Source organism: Pipistrellus kuhlii, unplaced genomic scaffold (assembly GCF_014108245.1).
Source record: "Pipistrellus kuhlii isolate mPipKuh1 unplaced genomic scaffold, mPipKuh1.p scaffold_m20_p_1, whole genome shotgun sequence".
Classification (NCBI taxonomy): Eukaryota; Metazoa; Chordata; class Mammalia; order Chiroptera; family Vespertilionidae; genus Pipistrellus; species Pipistrellus kuhlii.
The window spans coordinates 92,002,644-92,021,804 of record NW_023425404.1 but is presented as its reverse complement, the minus strand read 5'-3'; the positions used below and the strand labels follow the sequence as shown (position 1 = coordinate 92,021,804).

The 19,161-nt window shown below is 39.4% G+C and overlaps 1 protein-coding gene across 14 annotated transcripts in view; it reads right to left on the bottom strand.

The window, feature by feature from the left end:
* The window catches only part of MYO9A (myosin IXA), a 384,919-nt gene that overhangs the window by 270,351 nt on the left and 95,407 nt on the right, over positions 1-19,161 (bottom strand). For all 14 annotated transcript variants that reach the window (XM_045587331.1, XM_045587314.1, XM_045587304.1 and 11 more), the window contains 3 exons: positions 15,275-15,331; positions 8,663-8,760; positions 2,699-2,825 (listed from right to left, as the gene is read on the bottom strand). In XM_045587331.1, coding sequence (XP_045443287.1) covers positions 2,699-2,825; positions 8,663-8,760; positions 15,275-15,331 — 282 coding nt within the window. The remainder of the gene's footprint in view (positions 1-2,698; positions 2,826-8,662; positions 8,761-15,274; positions 15,332-19,161) is intronic.

The following is a 19,161-nucleotide window of genomic DNA, read 5'->3' as shown; positions in this document are numbered from 1 at the left end:
ATATAAGTAAAGGGAGAAGGCTAGATACATGTGATAACGATTAGTTAGAAACATTAGCAAACCTCATCTATATATATATATATATATATATATATATATATATATACACACACACACACACATATACACACACCGTGTTTCCCCGAAAATAAGACCTACTTACAGGTTTCCTTCTGAGTGAAATATAAAGCTTCCCCCCGAAAATAAGGCCCCCTCTAGGCTAAACATGAGAGATTTGGTCCACTAATTCTGAAAGAAATGGAGTCACAAGAAATTCACCAGGAAATTCATGAATTGGATTGTTATGATGATGTTCCAGAAGATGATGACATGATTGTCATTGAATAAATGAGTAAATGCTTGATACTGTAGGATTCACAATTTGTCTGGTTTGTGTTGACAACTACCGTACTACCGTACCATATACAGGTAATAAATTTCCTATATTTGCATTTAACAATAAATGTGTACCATATTCTTCTTCATGAAAAAATAAGACATCCCCTGAAAATAAGACCTAGCGCATCTTTGGGAGCAAAAATTAATATAAGACACTGTCTTATTTTCGGGGAAACAGGGTGTATATATATATTAGAGACCCAGTGCATGAAATTCATGCACAGGGCTGGGGGGAGGGGTAGGACCCTCAGCTGGGCCTGCACCCTCTCCAATCTGGGACACCCCTCTCATAATTCGAGACTGCTGGCTCCTAACCACTCTCCTGCTTGCCTGCCTGCCTGATTGCCCCTAACCACTTCTGCCTGCCAGCTTGATCAACCCCTAACCGCTCCCCTGCCAGCCTGATTGACACCTAACTGCTTTCCTGCCATCCTATTCGGCCCCAACTGCCCTCCTCTACCAGCCCAATCGCCCCTAACTGCCCTCCCCTGCCAGTCTGATCGCTCCCAACTGCCCTCCCCTGGTCTGCTCACCCCTAAATGCTCTTCCCCACAGGCCTTGTCGCCCCCAACTGCCCTCCCCTGCAGGCCTGGTTGCCCCCAACTGCCCTCAGCCTGCCAAACTAATCTCATCCCCAACTGCCCTCCCCTGCCAGCCATCTTTGTGGTGGCTATATTGTGGTGGCCATCATGTGATGGCATCACACAAAGGCGTCACGCCAACCTATTTTATTATATAGGATATAGCTAGACAAAAATATTTGCAGATATATGAATAAACCCGGGTTAGCATATACGCATATTTCCTTACTCTGTCAGAGGAGAGGGCCTATGAAAAATTATATCCCTCTCAAAATGAATCTGGCAAGAGAAGTTAGCTGGGAAGCATGAGAAATCATCACTACAGAAAAAAAGAATCCTATCCTATATAATAAAAGGGTATTATACAAATTGACCATCACTCCAACACACAAGATGGCCAGCAGGGGAGGGCAGTTGGGAGGGACCAGGCCTGCAAGAAAGGGCAGTTGGGGGTGACAAGGCCTGCAGGGGAGGGCAGTTAAAGGTGCCTGGACCGGCAGAGGAGGAAATTTGGGGGCAACCATGCCTGCAGAGGAGGTCAGTTAGGGGCAACCAGGCTAGCACGGGATGGCAGTTGGAGGTGACAAGACCTGCAGGGAAGGGCAGCTGGGGGTGACCAGGCCAGCATGAGAGGGCAGTTGGGGATAATTAGGAATCATGCCTAAACTGGCAGTCACAGATCCCTCAAGGGGTCCCAGATTGGAGAGGGTGCAAGCTGGGCTGAGGGACACACAACCCCACCCTCGTGCATGTATTTTGTGCACCAGGCCTATTGTAAAGTAATAAAGACCATGTTATGGAAAGAAGCATTGTAGGTTTCTATATAACTACTAGAGGCCCAGTGCACAAAATTCATGCACAGGGAAGGGGTATCCCTCAGCCCGACCTACACCCTCTCCAATCTGGGACCCCTTGGGGGATGTCCGACTGCCAGCTTAGCAGGGAGCAGGCCTAATGTGGCAGTCAGACATCCCTCTCACAAACCAGACAGCTGGCTCCTAACCACTCACCTGACTACCTATCTGATCACCCCTAATTACTCTGCCTGGATGCCTGATGCCCCTAATTGCTCTCCCCTGCCAGCCTGATTCCCCTCACTGCTCTCCCCTGCCAGCCTGATTCCCCTCACTGCTCTCCCCTGCCAGCCTGATTCTCCTAATTGCTCTCCCCTACCAGCCTCATCACCCTAACGGCTCTCCCCAGCCGTCCTGATCTCCCATAGTTGCCTCTGCCTCAGCCTGCCACCGTGGCTTTGTACAGAAGGTCATGCAGAAAGTTGTCCAGATGTCTGGTGTAATTAGCCTATTACCCTTTTATTAGTATAGATGAAGAAAGAAAAATTCAATATCCTTTTCTCCCCATCCATCCAGATACTCCATCTTCAAATAAAACAATCTAATCAAAATCTTAGCATGAGAAGAAATCTGAAATATAGAAGAAAAAGTAGCAAAGACCTAGAATACTATGCCATCTTGAGTGAAAGATTCATCCTATACAGCAAATTGGGGGATTATGGGTATCAAGGGCAAGAGGAGGCAGGGTAGAAAATCCAAATTTTCCAAATATTGTGACATACGCAATAGCAAAATTTCCACCTTTTGGGCAAACACTATTAATAAAAAAATCATTAACCTATTTACCCCTACAAAACTTCCACAAAATAAAAACTGACAAGTTACCCAGTATTTGAAATGACAATTGAGAATGTAATCACTCACTTCTAATAATGCTGAGACGACAGGAAGAATTTCTGGATTACAGATATCTATAGAGTCATCCCGGTATGTCTTCTTTTTATAACAGATATTACCCAAATGTAGTATTGCTGAGAGAAGAGAGAAAATCCTGCAAAAATAAGATTATAAATTACTACAACTTGCTTATATGTATTCTCTAAGCTTATTTCAACCCAAAAATCATAATCATGCAAATTAACTAGTACAAATATGGCATAGTCTTCAGAAGATAAGAAATATGGGAATAATAACTATAAAATTTATTGAGTGTTTACTATGTTAGTCACTGTGCAAAGTGCTTTTCAAAACCTTAACTTCAGTATTGTACCTACCACTTGTCAGAAAAGTTATCTGAAGGGGACGTCTTGCTAATATCATATTCTGTTGTAGTGTTTCAAAAGTCCGTTCCTTCTTAAATGCTTTTCATCCTGACTGGAATGCCCTTTCCCTACACTATCTATTTCATATCTACTGAATAAGGATGGTTCATGCCTTGGAATCTACATTTTTAACCATGTATCCTAGGTGATTTTTTTCAATTAGTAGTTATCTATACCACTAATAATAATGCAAATTAAATGGGATGCCATCACATAATTACCAATAGGCAGGCTGCGTCCTGCCCCCTGCTCAGGCAGCTGAGAGGCCCAGGGCAGATATGATAGGATATGATAGGAGGGGATAACAAAGGAGAGAAAATGGAAGGCAGGCCTACATGCAGACAGGCTGAGAGGAAAAATAGAAATACAGAAAGAGAACAAGAAAAAGACATAGTAATGGAAAAGGGAGGAAAATTCGGGGCTGCACAAGGGCCGTTGGAGATCATTGGGGGAGCAGCTGTGCCTGGCGAGGGGCGGGGCACAGGTAGTGCAGGGCAGGTAGCCTAGCCCAGATGCAGGAGGAGGGCGGTGGCCCCTGGTGCAGGCCATTGGAACAGACGGTCCAAGGCCTTCCAGGCAGAGGCACTCCTGCTTCAGGGCAGCAGCGCCTAGGCCGCATGGGCCTAGGCCACCTCGCAGGGCTGGGCACCCCATGCTGGGAGGGGAGATACAGCTTAGCTGGGGAAGAGTTAGGCACTAAGTACCACTTTCATCCCCAAAGGCTGGACTCCAAGGACAATGGCCAGGGCTAGGTTGGTGGTGAGTTACTAAGTGTATGACTAGAAGTTGGGGTGTCCCGGGCAGGGAATGGGAGGAGGACAGTAGCGGGGAGGCCAAGGAAGGGGGGTGGTGGTGAAGGCCTGGCCGGGACTGGGCCCTGGGCTAGGGATTAATGTCCCCCAAAAGGAAGCTTTAATATCAAAGTGCACTGAGGCAGGCTAGAAGCAGGTCCCAGAGAAGAAAGGAAAAGGTTTAAAAGAGAAACCAGTGAACATGGCAAGGGGAAGGGGGGGGAAAGGGGAGATGTAGTAATAATAGGGAAAGAAAGAGGGAGGGAGGCAGGGTTCAGGCTCACAAGGGAAAGGCGAATGGAGAAGGAGGGTGGGAAGAGTAAGAAGGAGATAGACACTGGGGAATGAAGGGAAAGAAGGGAGAAAAGAGGGAGGGAATGAGCCATGGGAGATTCAAAGGGAGGGAGGGAAAGAAAGCAGGAAAGAGAAGGATGCTAAAATGGGGTGAGGCCAGGAAAATAGTTAAATAAAAAGAAGAAAAAGAATGTGAGAGTGAGGGGAGTTTAAAAGGAGTAGAAAAAAAAAAATAAGTACAGGGTTATTTTTTTTAAATGTAGTCAAACATCCCCTGAGGGCCCCTGGACTGTCAAAGGGTACAGGCTTGGCTGAGATGCCCCTCCCTCCCATGCATGAATTTTGTGCATTAGGCCTCTAGTCTATATATTTAAAAGCCTAAGTGACTGTTTGACTGTTCGATAGGTAGCTATGAAGTGCACTGGCCACCAGAGGATGTTGAACGCACAGGGATGGAAACATGGAACAGACTGATGAATCTTAGAGGCAAGGGGGAAGGAGAGGGTGAGAAGAGATTAACTAAAGATCTTATATGCATACTAGAGGCCTAGTGCACGAATCGTGCACTGGTGGGGTTCCTCGGCGTGGCCTGCGGGGATCAAGCTGAAATTGGCAGTCCAACATCCCCCGAGGAGTCCCACATTGTGAGAGGGCACAGGCCAAGCTGAGGAACCCCACAAGTGCACGAATCTGTGCACCAGGCCTCTAGCATTTAAGAAAGGCTTTCCTACATATTATCACATAATCTCAATTATATGTGGAATCTATGAACAAATTAAACTGATGAACAAAAAAAAATCCAGAGACATTGAAGCATGCAAAAGATAGACTTTTTTTTTTTTTTTTTTTTTGGGGGGGGGGGGAGATTAACCAATGTATGTATACCAGATGCCCAGTGCATAAAATTCATGCACTTGGGGGGGGGGGGGGCAGGTGTCCCTTCAGCTTGGCCTGCACCCTATAGTAGTCTGGGAGCCATTGAAGGATGCCCAATTGACAGCTTAGACCCTCTCCCCACATCCTTAGCACTGCTGCAGAGGCAGGAGAGGCTCCTGCCACTACCACTGCACTCGCCAGCCTGAGCTAAGCAGTGGCTTCTGGCTGGTGGTCAGTGTGCATCACAGCGACCGGTTGTTCCACCATTTGGTCAATTTGCATATTAGCCTTTTATGCCTGCAGAATTGGTCCAAAATCGGCTCTCTGACATCCCCCGAGGGATCCTGGATTGCAAGAGGGTGTAGGCCAGGCCAAGGGACCCCACCAGTGCACGACTGAGGCCAGGAAGGGACACAAGAGTTTGGCCAGCCAGAGAGGGACTGTGGGCAGGCTCCATGGCATGTTCGGCCCATCTTACTCAGTCCCAATCACCGGACCACAGCAGCAAGCTAACCTACTGGTTGGAGTGTCTGCCCCCTGGATGTCAGTGCACATCATAGCAAGTGGTTGAGCAGCCTTAGCATATCATTAGCATATTATGCTTTGATTGTTTGAATGGACAACCAGGCACTTAGCATATTAGGTTTTTATTATATAAGATTATATAGGATATGCATAGCCCATGGACAGATAATAGTGCGGGGAAAGGCCCAGGAAGGTGACTGGAATAAGGTAGAGGGGCCCAATAGGGGGTGAAAAGAACATCTATAATACTTTTAACAATAAAGATAATTTTTTTAAAAAATTAATAAATAAAAAAAAGGCTTTCCTACATCATATGATGGTAACCTTAATGTTTTTTTAAAACAACCTAAGGCCACTGGGGTATATTATCTAATATCAAGTTTCAACTGTGAAACATTTACATCTGGACCCTCTCTTTTGTCTTCCCTCCCACCCCCAGGTCTTTGAAGAACACATGTAACTAATCCAGTCAGCAACTAATCCCTCCACTTATGCTCACCATCCCATGAACTCCAGTTTACTGGGACACATTATTATACTTTTTTTTCCTATCTCTCACCTAAACCTACAATAATTTTTTTTAAATATATTTTTTATTGATTTTATACAGAGAGGAAGGGAGGGAGATAGAGAGTTAGAAACATCAATGAGAGAGAGTCATCGATCAGCTGCCTCTTGCACACCCCCTACTGGGGATGTGCCCGCAACCAAGGTACATGCCCTTGACCGGAATCGAACCCGGGTCCCTTCAGTCCCCAAGCCGACGCTCTATCCATTGAGCCAAACCGGTCCCGGCTTGAGCCAAACCGGTCCCGGCACCTACAAGAATTTTTAATCAAAATAATTTCATGTTCACTTCTCTCTTACTTTAAAAACACCCATCTTGGATTCCACACCTTCTCCCTCACCTTCACAAACAAGCATCCAAATAAGGATTGACTTATAAAATCCTTATTTTTACTTTGTCATCCCTATTTACTATCACATTCTGGCATCTAAAATGTCTCATAAAGGTTACCAAGGACTTCCATGTAACTAAGAAAAGCGTATTATTCCATAGGCATTTAACGCAAGTGAACATCTAAAACTGAATACAACTCTAAAAGCCATTCCTGAAAACTCCAGATATATACATATATTTGTGCCTTGACCACTTTATTTCTTTAGGATAAATTTGTCCTTACTTATGAAATTTACACTATGTGTTTTTCTAAAATTCAGAAGTATTCTAAATAAATAAAGATACTTATTTAGGGACCTACAGCTATATTTAGAAGTCCTGAGTCAACATCTAATTTATAAGTCTAATTTCTTAAATAATTAAAAATGTTTAATTACTCAAACAAAAGACAAGTCAATTATAAAGGACTAAGTAATAAAATTAGGCTGGGTTAAATTAAAGAGGAAATTTAATATCAACTGAAATATTATAAAAATAAACGACAGTCAAAAGATATACAAACATTAATTTCTGAGCCATTTTTAAAAAATATTTTTTTATTGCCTTTAGAGAGGAGAACCGAAAAGGATGGAGAGATAGAAACATCCATGAAAGAGAAACATCCATCGGCTGTCTCCTGCATACCCCCTATTGGGGATTGAGCTCGAAATCCTGAAACCCAGGCATGTTCCCCAACCAGGAATTGAACTGTGACCTCCAGGTTCATGAGCAGATGCTCAACCACCCGCTCAACCACCAAGCCACACCAGCCAGGCCTGAGGCATTTTTAAAAAATTGTTTCTGCAGTAGTTTCTATGGTTGGTAATTACACTGTTTCAGAACTTTGGGTTCAAAAATCAACACATTAATGTTTCCTCACACAAATATGTAATGCATAGACTCCAGGGATAAGAAACATCATGTAAGTAAATCAATATACTATAATTCAATATTAAAAAGATTAATAAATATAAATTAGAATCCCTGTTCTCAAAAAGCTTATAATCTTCCATTAGGGGATAACAATATAAGTCAGGATACCTAAAAATACAGAAGCAGAAACAATATACAGTTAAAGAAAATTTCATTAAAAAGGTCAGTGGATAGAGCATCAGACATCATACTGAAGCATTTCAGATTCTATTCTGGTCAAGGGCACATGCCTGGGTTGGGGGCTCATCCCCAGTAAGGGGGGCGTGCAAGAGACAGTCAATCAATGATCCTCTCTCATCATTGATGTTCCTACCTCTCTCCCCCTCTCCCTTCCTCAATGAAATCAATTAAAAAAATTTTTTTTAAACAATAGTTATAGCCCTGGCCAGAATGGTACAGTTGGTTGGGTGTCATCCCATGTACCAAAACATTGCCGGTTCAATTCCCAGTCAGAGCACATGCTTGGTTGCTGCTTGATCCCAGGTAGGGAGCATGCAGGAGAGGCAACCAATCAATGTTATATTCTCACATTGATGTTTCTTTCTCTCTCTCTCTTCCACTCTTTCCCCTCTCTCTAAAAATCAATAAACTTTTTTTAAAAAATAGTAATGTTATTTTTTTCTGGTGAGAGTCAAGGTTATTTGTGTCTTTAATTTTAAATAGTTTGTTTTATGTTACCAATAACTTACTTCATCTTTATCTCAACCTTTTTACATTTTATTTTATTTATATTTAGTACAATAAACAAAATGTTTAGTACAATTATACATAAATTTAAAGAGTAAATATATGGAAAATTATTTTTTACTGATAGGTATGTGAGCTTTAATAAGTTTAGATATCAATGATACAGAAAATAAGAAGCTATAAAAATAGCTTTGGAAACAACAGTGTTTACCTAAGGTTCAAGAAGAGGCTTCAAGGACACCAGAAACTCTTGCAATTATATGCAAATGTTTATAAATATAAGTGTACAGGAAGAAGAGTTCCTGCTTTCAACTGATTTTCAAAGTATCTCAAAGGAATTTTAACAAAAAAGCAATTCAAAACAAGTCTTTTAGAAAAATTTTCTAAGCCACACCTAAGAAGGAAGGGGCACTAAATCAGGACTATAATAAGTGTCTCAAAGGACCAAGAAAGAGGAATTTTTAAACATACATCATAATTTATCCTCTATTAAAGGTACACACACAATAAATAAACTCACTGTCTTTGTGTCTTGGGAAGAAATCCTACCATTTCCATGGCCAGCTGTAAGCGTTCAAAGTCATGCTTTAAATCTTCCCCCTCCACTATGAAGCAATCCTGTTTATTTTTTTTAAAAATAAGAGGGGAAAATAAAAATTACCCATTGAAAACTAACATACGCCACTCAGAAATATAGTAATTTTAGATAAGTACACCTATGCATAAAAATTAAAGCTGATAAAATACTCAGACACAAATTCATTAGACCTCTAATCTTATGCAAACTAAACACATAGTACTTACCCAAATACCATAAAGTTACGTTTTTTTCTCCCTTTCACAATCACAAAGGCAAGAATCTCAAAAGTAACTTATGATAGCAATTTTTATTTTGAGTAGTTCTGAAGAGTTTTAGAGACCCAAAGCATTCAGAAGAGCTCAATTACACAAATGAGTGCAAATTATTCAATAAATACTTACTCATAGGCAAGTCACTGAACTAGATCCTGGGACACAAAAATAAATTTTAGAAGACCCAATAATTGAGAAATGGAGCATAGAATTGTACGATACAAAAATGTTCAGGTTATACAATATTTAGATATCATATAAATAGCGCCAAATAAAGTAATATAAATATGGTAATCAGCAAAAGAAAACAGTGTACACTACCGGATAAAAAAGTATTACTTTTTCAGATTAACCCTTCTCTTTCAGTTCCCCCCAAAACATTAACATTGTACACTTGTCGTTTTTTTTAAGTTATTTTACTATTTCTTTGATTATTTTTTTAAATGTGTTCATTGATTTTAGAGACAGAGAAAGGGAGAGGTACAGAGAGAAAGGTAAATCATGCCTCCTGCATGCCCTCTACTGGGGTTCCAGCCCACAACCTAGGCAAGTGCCCTAACCAAGAATCTAACCTGTGACCTCTCAGTGCATGGGGCAAATGAGCCACACCAGCCAGGGCTGTACACTTGAGTCTATAAATCCCTTTATTGTATGTTCTCAGAGTCCATTACATTCACATAGTCAAAAACCTCCTTACACGTATTTATTTTTGTAATGCTTATGCGAAAGAATGTTGTACCAAATACTCAATAAATTGTTATCTGCTGTATTCACTTCATTATTTCCAGCATCAAGTCAGGGCAAAGAAGAAAGGGGGTAATTATTGAAATATATATATAATAATTGAATTATTAAATAAGTACTGAATTGAATGCAACACTCCTTTTTGAGAAATTAAGTGTCATTTATTTTTTTAAGTATCAAGCATCTATCATGTATAATCTGCTTCAGATACTATAAAAATTAGTTAATAAATACATCTAGATAAAGTTTAAATTTTTTAATTCACTTCAGTAAGAATTCTTTCTGAGAATCCATCCATTTTCTGCCTATACCATTTTTGATAAGCAATTTTAAGATACATTTAAGACAGTGTCCTACTCACTAAAAAATTTTAACACATTTTTACCTATAGTAAAACTTTTTAAAATGCTCTTGCTTCTTTCCTCCAAGACCACAAAAATCTCATTTATTTTATGATTTAATAAACATTTCTCTATAACCAATAAGGAGGGCGAGGGGTTCTGTGCTTCCACTTGAATAAACTCAATGATATAGCAATGATTCTCATAATTGATAGTGTTCTTGTCTGTTCCCAAAGGTATATTACAATGTATATATAATACTGAGAAAGTACACTGAAAGAAGCACTAAAATATAAATACATTTATATTTTCTGTTATCCAGAATCAACTTTGTTATTACAAAGTTGTCTCAGTGAACACCAAAATCACAATTTTTTAAAACGTGCACTTAACTGTTTTTCTGATGACAAAGATAGTAGAAAAACTAAGAATGGATTAATTTAACGGATCAGAAATACCCTTATCTTAATTTAGGTTCCTATGGAAGTAGACCATGAGATCAAGATTCAGTACAAGTAGTAGGGGGATGGAAAGGTAAAATAGAAAAGGCATGTAGCCTGAATAGGATACAATATTAAAGTAGTTAAACCACAGAGGGTAACTGAAGTTTAATACCAAAGTAATCTCTGAGAAACAGTATAAAAGTACAGAGGTGAAAGAGCTGGAGCATTTATAGACCTATCTCCCAATCAGTCATAGTTGAAAACTTCTGAAGAGAAGGGGAGAAGAGTTGTGAATTAATTCATAGGCCTAAAGAACACAAAAACTAGGTCCTGGAGAAAGCCTTCAGACACCAAAACACAAAGCTGTTGGAGGTCATTGAGAGGACAATGATCTGGTAAGATTCAAAAAAATAAGGCAGGGAACTAACCCACAACCATTACAACCCTTTCCATTGAAAAAAGATAACTCAGCTCAAGTTCTAGTCTTACTTGATAACATACTAGTACACACTCCCCACAAACATACCAAATGGTTCTTTTATGATATCAGCCTTTTTTTCCATCCCTTTCTCATTTACAAGTGCCCACAATAAGTGTGGCATATAGTAGGCATTTAATATGAGTATGAGGGAAAGTGAATGGTATTGTCAAATTGGACATTTTTTTTCTATGCTCTGTTTTTTAGAATGGTATTTGGAAAATCATGCTTTTTTATAACTGATTTTGTGAGTTAGTAAAGATACTGGAGTTCATTGGGGGAGAACGGGGCGGGAAGGACACGAAAATAGCCTGATTGGAATCCCAGTTATACTATTAACTTCCTTCACCACCATAGGAAAAGTCTCTTAAATTCTGAGTCCCCATTGCTTCTCAGGTGAAAGGTAATCATACTAACTTACAGCCAGGGGCTTTATAATGATCAAATATAATATGCATGTTAAAGTGGTTTTAAAATGGAAAAATGTAGGCAAAAAACAATGTACAGCCCTAAACAGTTTGGTTCAGTGGATAGAGCGTTGGCCTGCGGACTCAAGGGTCCTAGGTTCGATTCCAGTCAAGGGCATGTACCTTGGTTGTGGGCACATACCCAATAGGGAGTGTGCAGGAGGAAGCTGATCAATGTTTCTCTCTCATCAATATTTCTAACTCCCTATCTCTCTCCTTCCCCTCTGTAAAAAATCAATAAAATATATTAATAACAACAACAAAATGTACAGCATGAAGAGACTTTATATTGGACTGGCACAGGATAAGGAGTAAAGCCAAAAAGGATAAATTTGAGGGAATTACAACAAACTTATAAACTGTCAGACAAGGAATGGCAGTAAGAGTCTTAAACATGTAAAATAGAAAGAAATGAAAACATTACAGATTCAAAAGATCCTACCCAAACTGCATCAGGATCTACCTATATACTGCAGCAGGTCTACCTCATAGAAAAATAGGCTGCCAGGTATTATACAGATGTTTGAATTACTATAAAGGTAGTAGTAATGACCATGGTGTGCACTTGTTCTCAACAGATAATAAAATCTAATTCCTCTGCAGCATGGTAGACATGACAGTATTCTGAGATTTATTATGATAATTCTCATTGAAATTCTGCCTCATAGTTGGACCCTAAAATCATTCAAAGATTGGCTCCGAAAAATAAGAAGTTATTCAAAACTAGCTTTAAGGTGAAACTATTTGAAAAGATTATTACTGTTTAAAGAAGGGAAATTAGAATTTACTAATTGTCTTTTACATATGAGAGTTATGATGAGAGTCACTTCACATATATAATCTCACTAAATTCTCAAAACACAAAAAGGTAATTATGAGTATCCTATCTAATAAAAGAATAATATGCAAATTGACCATCACTCCAACACACAAGATGGCTGCCCCCATGTGGACACAGATGGCTTCCACAAGATGGCCAGGAAGGAAGGGCAGTTGGGAGGAACCAGGTCTGCAAGGGAGGGCAGTTGGGGGAGATCAAGCCTGCAGGGGAGGGCAGGTAAGGGTGACCAGGCCAGCAGAGGAGGGAAACTGGGGGAGACTAGACCTGCAGGAAAGGGCACTTGGAGGGGACCCAGGCGTACAGGGAAGGGCAGTTGGGGGGGGGGACCCAGGCCTGCAGGGTAGAACAGTTGAGGGACCCAGGCCTGCAGGGAAGGGTAGTGGGGAGGGACCCAGTCCTGCAGGGAAGGGTAGTGGGGAGGGACCCAGGCCTGCAGGGGAGAGCAGTTGGGGGGGATCAGGCATGTAAGGGAGAGCAGTTGGGGGTGACCAGGCCTGCAGGAAAGGGCAATTAGGCATCAATTAGGCTGGCAGGGGAGTGGTTAGGCATCAATCAGGCTGGCAGGGGAGTGGTTAGGGGGTGATCAGACTGGCAGGCAGAAGTGGTTAGGGGCAATCAAGAAGGCAGGTAAGCAAGCAGTTGGGAGCCAGCAGTCCTGGATTGTGAGAGGGATGTCCCAGATTGAAGAGGGTGCAGGCTGGGCTGAGGGACATACACCCCCATGCACGAATTTCATGCACTGGACCTCTAGGGTATATATAACTACATATACATTTGTAGGGAAGAAAACAAACTCAGAGGTTAAATAACTTGCCTATATGACATGGACAACCAAAACAAAATCTATCCAGTACTAAATATTCTGCTTTCCCATGTAACACTAGTTGCTTGAGTTTATTTAATAGGATAATCTTTAAAAGAAATTAAATCACCATCTAATAGGTAACACAAGGTTCTCTGTTAAAAGCAATCTTCTCATTATAGTTTCCCTTGAGATAATTTATACAATTACATAACATGTATAATAAGTAATATAGAATTGGCAGAATAGTCCTTATCAATTCTCTCTATAATTCTAGTTATATAAGTTCTTTTTTTTAAATATAGTTTTATTGATTTCAGAGAGGAAGGGGAGAAGGAGAAAGATAGAAACATTAAAGATGAGAGAGAATCATTAATTGGCTGCCGCCTGCAAGCCCCCTACTGGGGATCAAGCCTACAACCTAGGCATGTGCCCTTGACTAGAATCAAACCCAGGACCTTCTGACCGCAGGCCAACACTCTATCCACTGAGCCAAACCAGCCAGGACTATATAAGTTCTAATAATAGAGAGGAAAACAAAGATTAGATAGCACCAAAATATACTATGAGAAGGAGATAAGAGGAAAAAACAAAAGATCCTCAGACTGACTGACTGCTTTCATTAATTTTATTTATAAAAAAACCAACAACAGAAAATATAATTAAAGTTCAAACTAAAACAGACTTGAAAACAGGCAGCAGGATGGTGGTGATGAAAGTAATGTTAAGGGAATAGGATAATATGGCTATAAAAATCCTTCCCAAAGGAAAAAATGAATAATGATGATTCCAACGGTGGCAGCAGTGGTGGAAACATTTACTGTGCACTTACTAGGGATTTAGCACTCTGTCAAGTTGTTTAGATGCACTAATTTAATATTCACAAAGGCTAAAGACCATTATTAACACCTTAAATAAATTATAGAAACAAAAGAATTAAGTGACCTGCTCAGGTTCTCAAAACTAGTAAGTGGTTGAGCCAGTATTCAAGTTACCAGGAGGTCTGTTTACTTCAGAGCACCAATTTGTAAACATTACTTAGACTATCTAAAGAATAGCAGATCTGTTCACAATTTTACTATAAACTCTGTATATGAAATCAAGTCTTATATTGGCCGTGAGTTTCTAGGTCTCTTACCTACTTCTCAATGGTATAATAAGTGAAAAATAGAAGCCTCTCAACAGTGGCAAAACAGCATAAAATTTTTCTACTAAAAATTATCAGAATCTATACATTTAAATGTCTAAAATTTACTTTCCAAAATGTTAAATTACTTGACTTATTAGAAATACTAACACAATTAAACTTTGAAGGGAAATTTTAATGTCCATAATTACTTATCTTTTTCAACTCTGAAATAAGCTAGTTTTGTAATTAGTGGAGTTTCTTATCATATGAAGTATGAATTAAAATGCTGGTAATTTAAAGCAAGGATTAAGATATTTTATGTTTCCAGAAGGACTGGTTAATAAATTAGTTCATTAGTTAAGTAATAGATATAGATGAGTGTGTGTTTTCAGCCTTTTACATTGACCTAATTGCAAACTAAAGGGAAGGAAAAAGATTATTTTGTGTCTTTCATATGATTATAAACTTGTCCTTATAAAATATAACAAATAAAACTAAATTTACTTTATCATTTTATATGCTATATGCCTTTAAATCACTCAATTTAAAACGTGAAATAATATAAAGCATTAAATATAAATATAGCCTCCCTTGCTATTAAAAAATCAGAAAAATTACAGATGCATTCAGATGTAGACTGCTAAATGACACATAAAACAGGAAGGATGTAACTTTTAAAAATAAATAATAAATACTACTCATGTGAATAATTAAACCATTAAAATTTTTTGGAAAAAAAATGTCAAGAGAAAATCCCCTGTAGTTCATAAGGATCCACATCAATGCTGAAATCAGGAATGCAATCAATTTATTATTTGTCAAATTAAATACTAAATATAACTAATTGTTAGCAGAAAAATATCCAAAAATGTAATTGATTTTTAATCAACAAACCATATAATATCAACTGAAAGAAATTTAACATTAAGTATTCTTTCCTAGATTGTTTGTATATCAGCTAATTTTCTTTCTAAGTCGTGAAATAGATAAGGATCCCTTAACAGGGACACAGAGTATTTAGGTACTTGTACTGACCGGCTCAGAGTCACAGCAATAATCATCCCAGCTCTGTCTGGGGGGTTTCTTTTTTATCTGAAAGTAATGCAGATTCATTAGGTAGAAATAATGGTTAGTACACTTTTCTAGTAATTTCTTATAGAGTTCAGATATCACTGATGCTATCCAAAAAAAGTTATTTAGTATAGCAGCATAAAACAAGAAACAACAAGGTAAACATTCCAATTCTAAGAGATCATATCGTATCTAATAAAAGGGTAATGTGCAAATTAACATCACTCTGTCACAAAGATGACAGCATCCATAGCCACAACATGGCGGGACCCAGTCCTCTCAGTCCCGCCAGAATCCCCTAGTCCCATGAGGGCAGCCACTGAGAGCGGGCAGCATGAGCAGCCTGGAAGAATGTTTGCTTTGTTGCTGTGGTGATGAAGCAAGCGTTCCGTGCCTGGCGAGGACGGGTCTTTGGCCAGGCCAAGCCACCGAACACTTGCATCTTTGACCCAACAACAAGGCAAGCATTCTGCACTCAGCCACAGATGGACCTCTGGGCCACAAAGAGCCTCTGTGCAGTGGGTGCAGAGTGCCCAGGCCCTGCAGAGAGCTACTGGCGCTTGAATTCGTGTCCAGGGCTACTAGTATCGGGTCTAGTAGTAATTAATGTCGTTTGTTAAGATTCGTTTAAAATCTTGCTTGGCGTTGACTTGTATTGACATAACCTTCAAACACGTGGTATCTACAGAACGTGTGAAGTGCAATTAACAAGTTTTGCTTGAAAAAGTTTGTGTTTGGTTTGGTTTTTGTTGCAAAACTAGGGCTAAGAGGATGGCAGATGAAGAGCATATTTGGCACTGCATGCTTTACGAGTTCCAATTAGGAAGAAAAGCAAGTGAGGCTGCAGAAAACATCTGTAGTGCTCTTGGTCAAGATGCAGTTAGCGCCAGAAAATGCCAGCGTTGGTTTGAGAAATTTCGCGAGGGAAATTTTTCGTTAGATGACAAGAGTGGTCGAGGCCGTGTGTCCAATTTTGATCAAGAAGCTCTTCAAGCTCTTTTGGTGCAAAATCCTCAAATTACCCAACAAGAGCTTGCGACAACTTTAAATTGTTCACAAAAAACAATTTCCAATCAATTGCGTGCACTTGGCAAAGTCCAAAAGTTTGGAAAATGGGTTCCTCATGAGTTGACCGACAACAACCGTAATCAAAGAGTCACAATTTGCAGTTCGCTCCTCTCTCGTCAAAACCGTTTGCCGTTTTTAGAGCAAATTGTTTGTTACTGGAGATGAAGAATGGGTGCTGTATGTTAATTTGAAAAGGCAGCCTCAATGGTTGGACAAAAATGAGGCTCCGCAGCCCACGCCAAAACCTGACTTGCATGCGAAAAAAGTGATGTTGTGTGTTTGGTGGAATTTTAAAGGAATTCTTCATTATGAACTTTTACCATCTAACCAAACCATTACAAGTGCAGTGTATAGTGCCCAATTGGAAAGGTTAGCCCAAGCTTTAAGAGAAAAAGAACCCGCGCTGATTAATCGGAAGGGCATAATTCTTCACCACGATAACGCACGACCGCATACTGCAAGAATCACTGCTGAAAAACTGCGCCAGTTGGAATGGGAAGTTCTCCCTCAACCTGCATATTCTCCTGATATTGCCCCTTCCGATTACCATTTGTTTCGTTCTTTGCAAAACTTTCTTCTTGGAAAAAAATTTAATAATGAAGAATGCCTCAAAAATGCATTGACCGAATTTTTTGCATCAAAATCACAAGAATTTTACAACAGAGGGATTAAAATGCTTCCTGAGCGTTGGGCACAAGTAGTAGAAAACAACGGCAACTATATTGTTGATTAAATTTTGTTGTATTATTTAAATAAATTCGATTTAAAAAAGTATTAGAAAATGACATTAATTATTACTAGACCTAATATTATTATAAGCACTAGAGGCCCTGTATATGAAAATTCGTGCACTTGGGGGGTGGGAGGTGGGCCCCTCAGCCCAGCCTGCCCCCGCTCACAGTCCAGGAGCCCTCAGGGGGTGTCCTACTGAGGGCTTAGGCCCATTCCCCACTGGGCCTATCAGGGGAAGATGCCACCCCCATCATCCTACTGCCACTGCCAGCCACTGCAGCTGCTGGCCCTCCTCAGCCCTCGCAGCTGCTGCGGAATAGTCCAGAAGGACATCCAATCTATTCAGTCTAATTAGCATATTACTCTTTTATTGGTATAGACTAGAGGCTCGTTGCAAGAAGCGATTTGTGCAATAGGCCTTTCTTCCCTTTGATTCCAGCACTGATTTGCACCCGGGACCTAGGCCTTCACTCTGGCCAGAGTCTGCTGCCTTTGCTGCAGACTCAAGCCAAAGTCCTGCTATTTTCGTCTTCGCTGCTTCACTGCAGAATCCAGCCAGAGTCTGCTGTCTTTGCTGCAGACTCGGAGTCTCCAGTCTTCATCAAGTGCCACTCCTGTAGATCCCTTTGCCCCCTGCCCTCCCTCTCATAGCAGGCATCTGGCCCGCCCAGCGGCCACCATCTTTGTCCTTCTAATTTGCATATTCCCTCCTGATTGGCTGATGGGCGTAGCAGAGGTATGGTCAATTTACCTGTATGTCTATTGTTAGGTAAAATACCTACTATTGTCCAGTGACTCTGAGATTTTTATTAACTGCTAAGTCTCATATTTTATGAATATTAACCTAATGACAAGAATACATATGGCATGGCCACCAAATACAAAAATCTGGAAAAATAGTAACTCTTAAATTTCTCTACTATTAACAACTATCAGCTTATTTATGGACAATTACTACTTTTTAAAAAGAAAAATATTTAATTACCCAAATATAATGTAAATAGTTTAAACAGGGGAGGGGGTGAACTCAGAAACCCCATCAATTTTTTTTGTAAAAAAATGCTACTTAATTCTATACATGACAAGTACCTAGTATTATATCAGGAAGTGATATTTTTAATAATCACTTATATCAACTCAAAGTTATTTCAATGTTGCTTCAAAATTAAGAAATACCAGTTATACAGCAGGCTTTTTCTTCAGAAAAGTCTAAGATGTCTCTTTCAAAACCCTAAATACATACTACAATCTTTGAGCCATTATCAAAGTGTCAATTTTCTTATAAAAACTTCATAAGGATTTTTAATTACCATAAAGGAATGTTTTTCCATAGATATTTTTGCCTCAAAAAATTAAAATAATAAGAAGAGGCCATTGATGTACTATCATGTCAATTTCATTAATGTTGGTCCTAGAATTTTTGCTAATATGTGAAGTAATAAATTTAGTGAAATCAATGTAATGAAAAGTTGTGATAACTAGTATTTATTATAGATGTTTGGGAATATAATGTGAGTTTCGAGGAAGATAAAAAAATTTTAAGTCACTTCCTTTGATACATTTCATATTGAGTGTTTAACAGGTTCATTCACTAAATTATGAAAATAATAATACCTTAAGTCAGTATCATAGTATCATGCAGAGAGTGATATGTATTAGACTTCAAAACATGCAAATGAAATCTCAAGTAATCCCTTGCAAAGGTCAAGCATTAAACACTGGTATCATTTAACTGTGTGTGTGTGTGTGTGTGTGTGTGTGTGTATGTATATATAAAATATATATATATATATAAAATATATATATTTTATAAATATATATATATATTTTATATATATATATAAAATGTCTTGAGAGAGGAGGAAGAAAAGAGAAACCTCATTAGTTGTTCATCTTATTTTTTAATTCATTGGCTGCTTCTAGTTTGCACCCTGATCAAAGATCGAACTGGAACTGAACCTTGATATATGGGACGATGCTCTAAACAACTAATCAACCTGGGCAGGGAAACATTAGTATCATTTAACATGGGTGGTCTGTAAAAGGTAAAT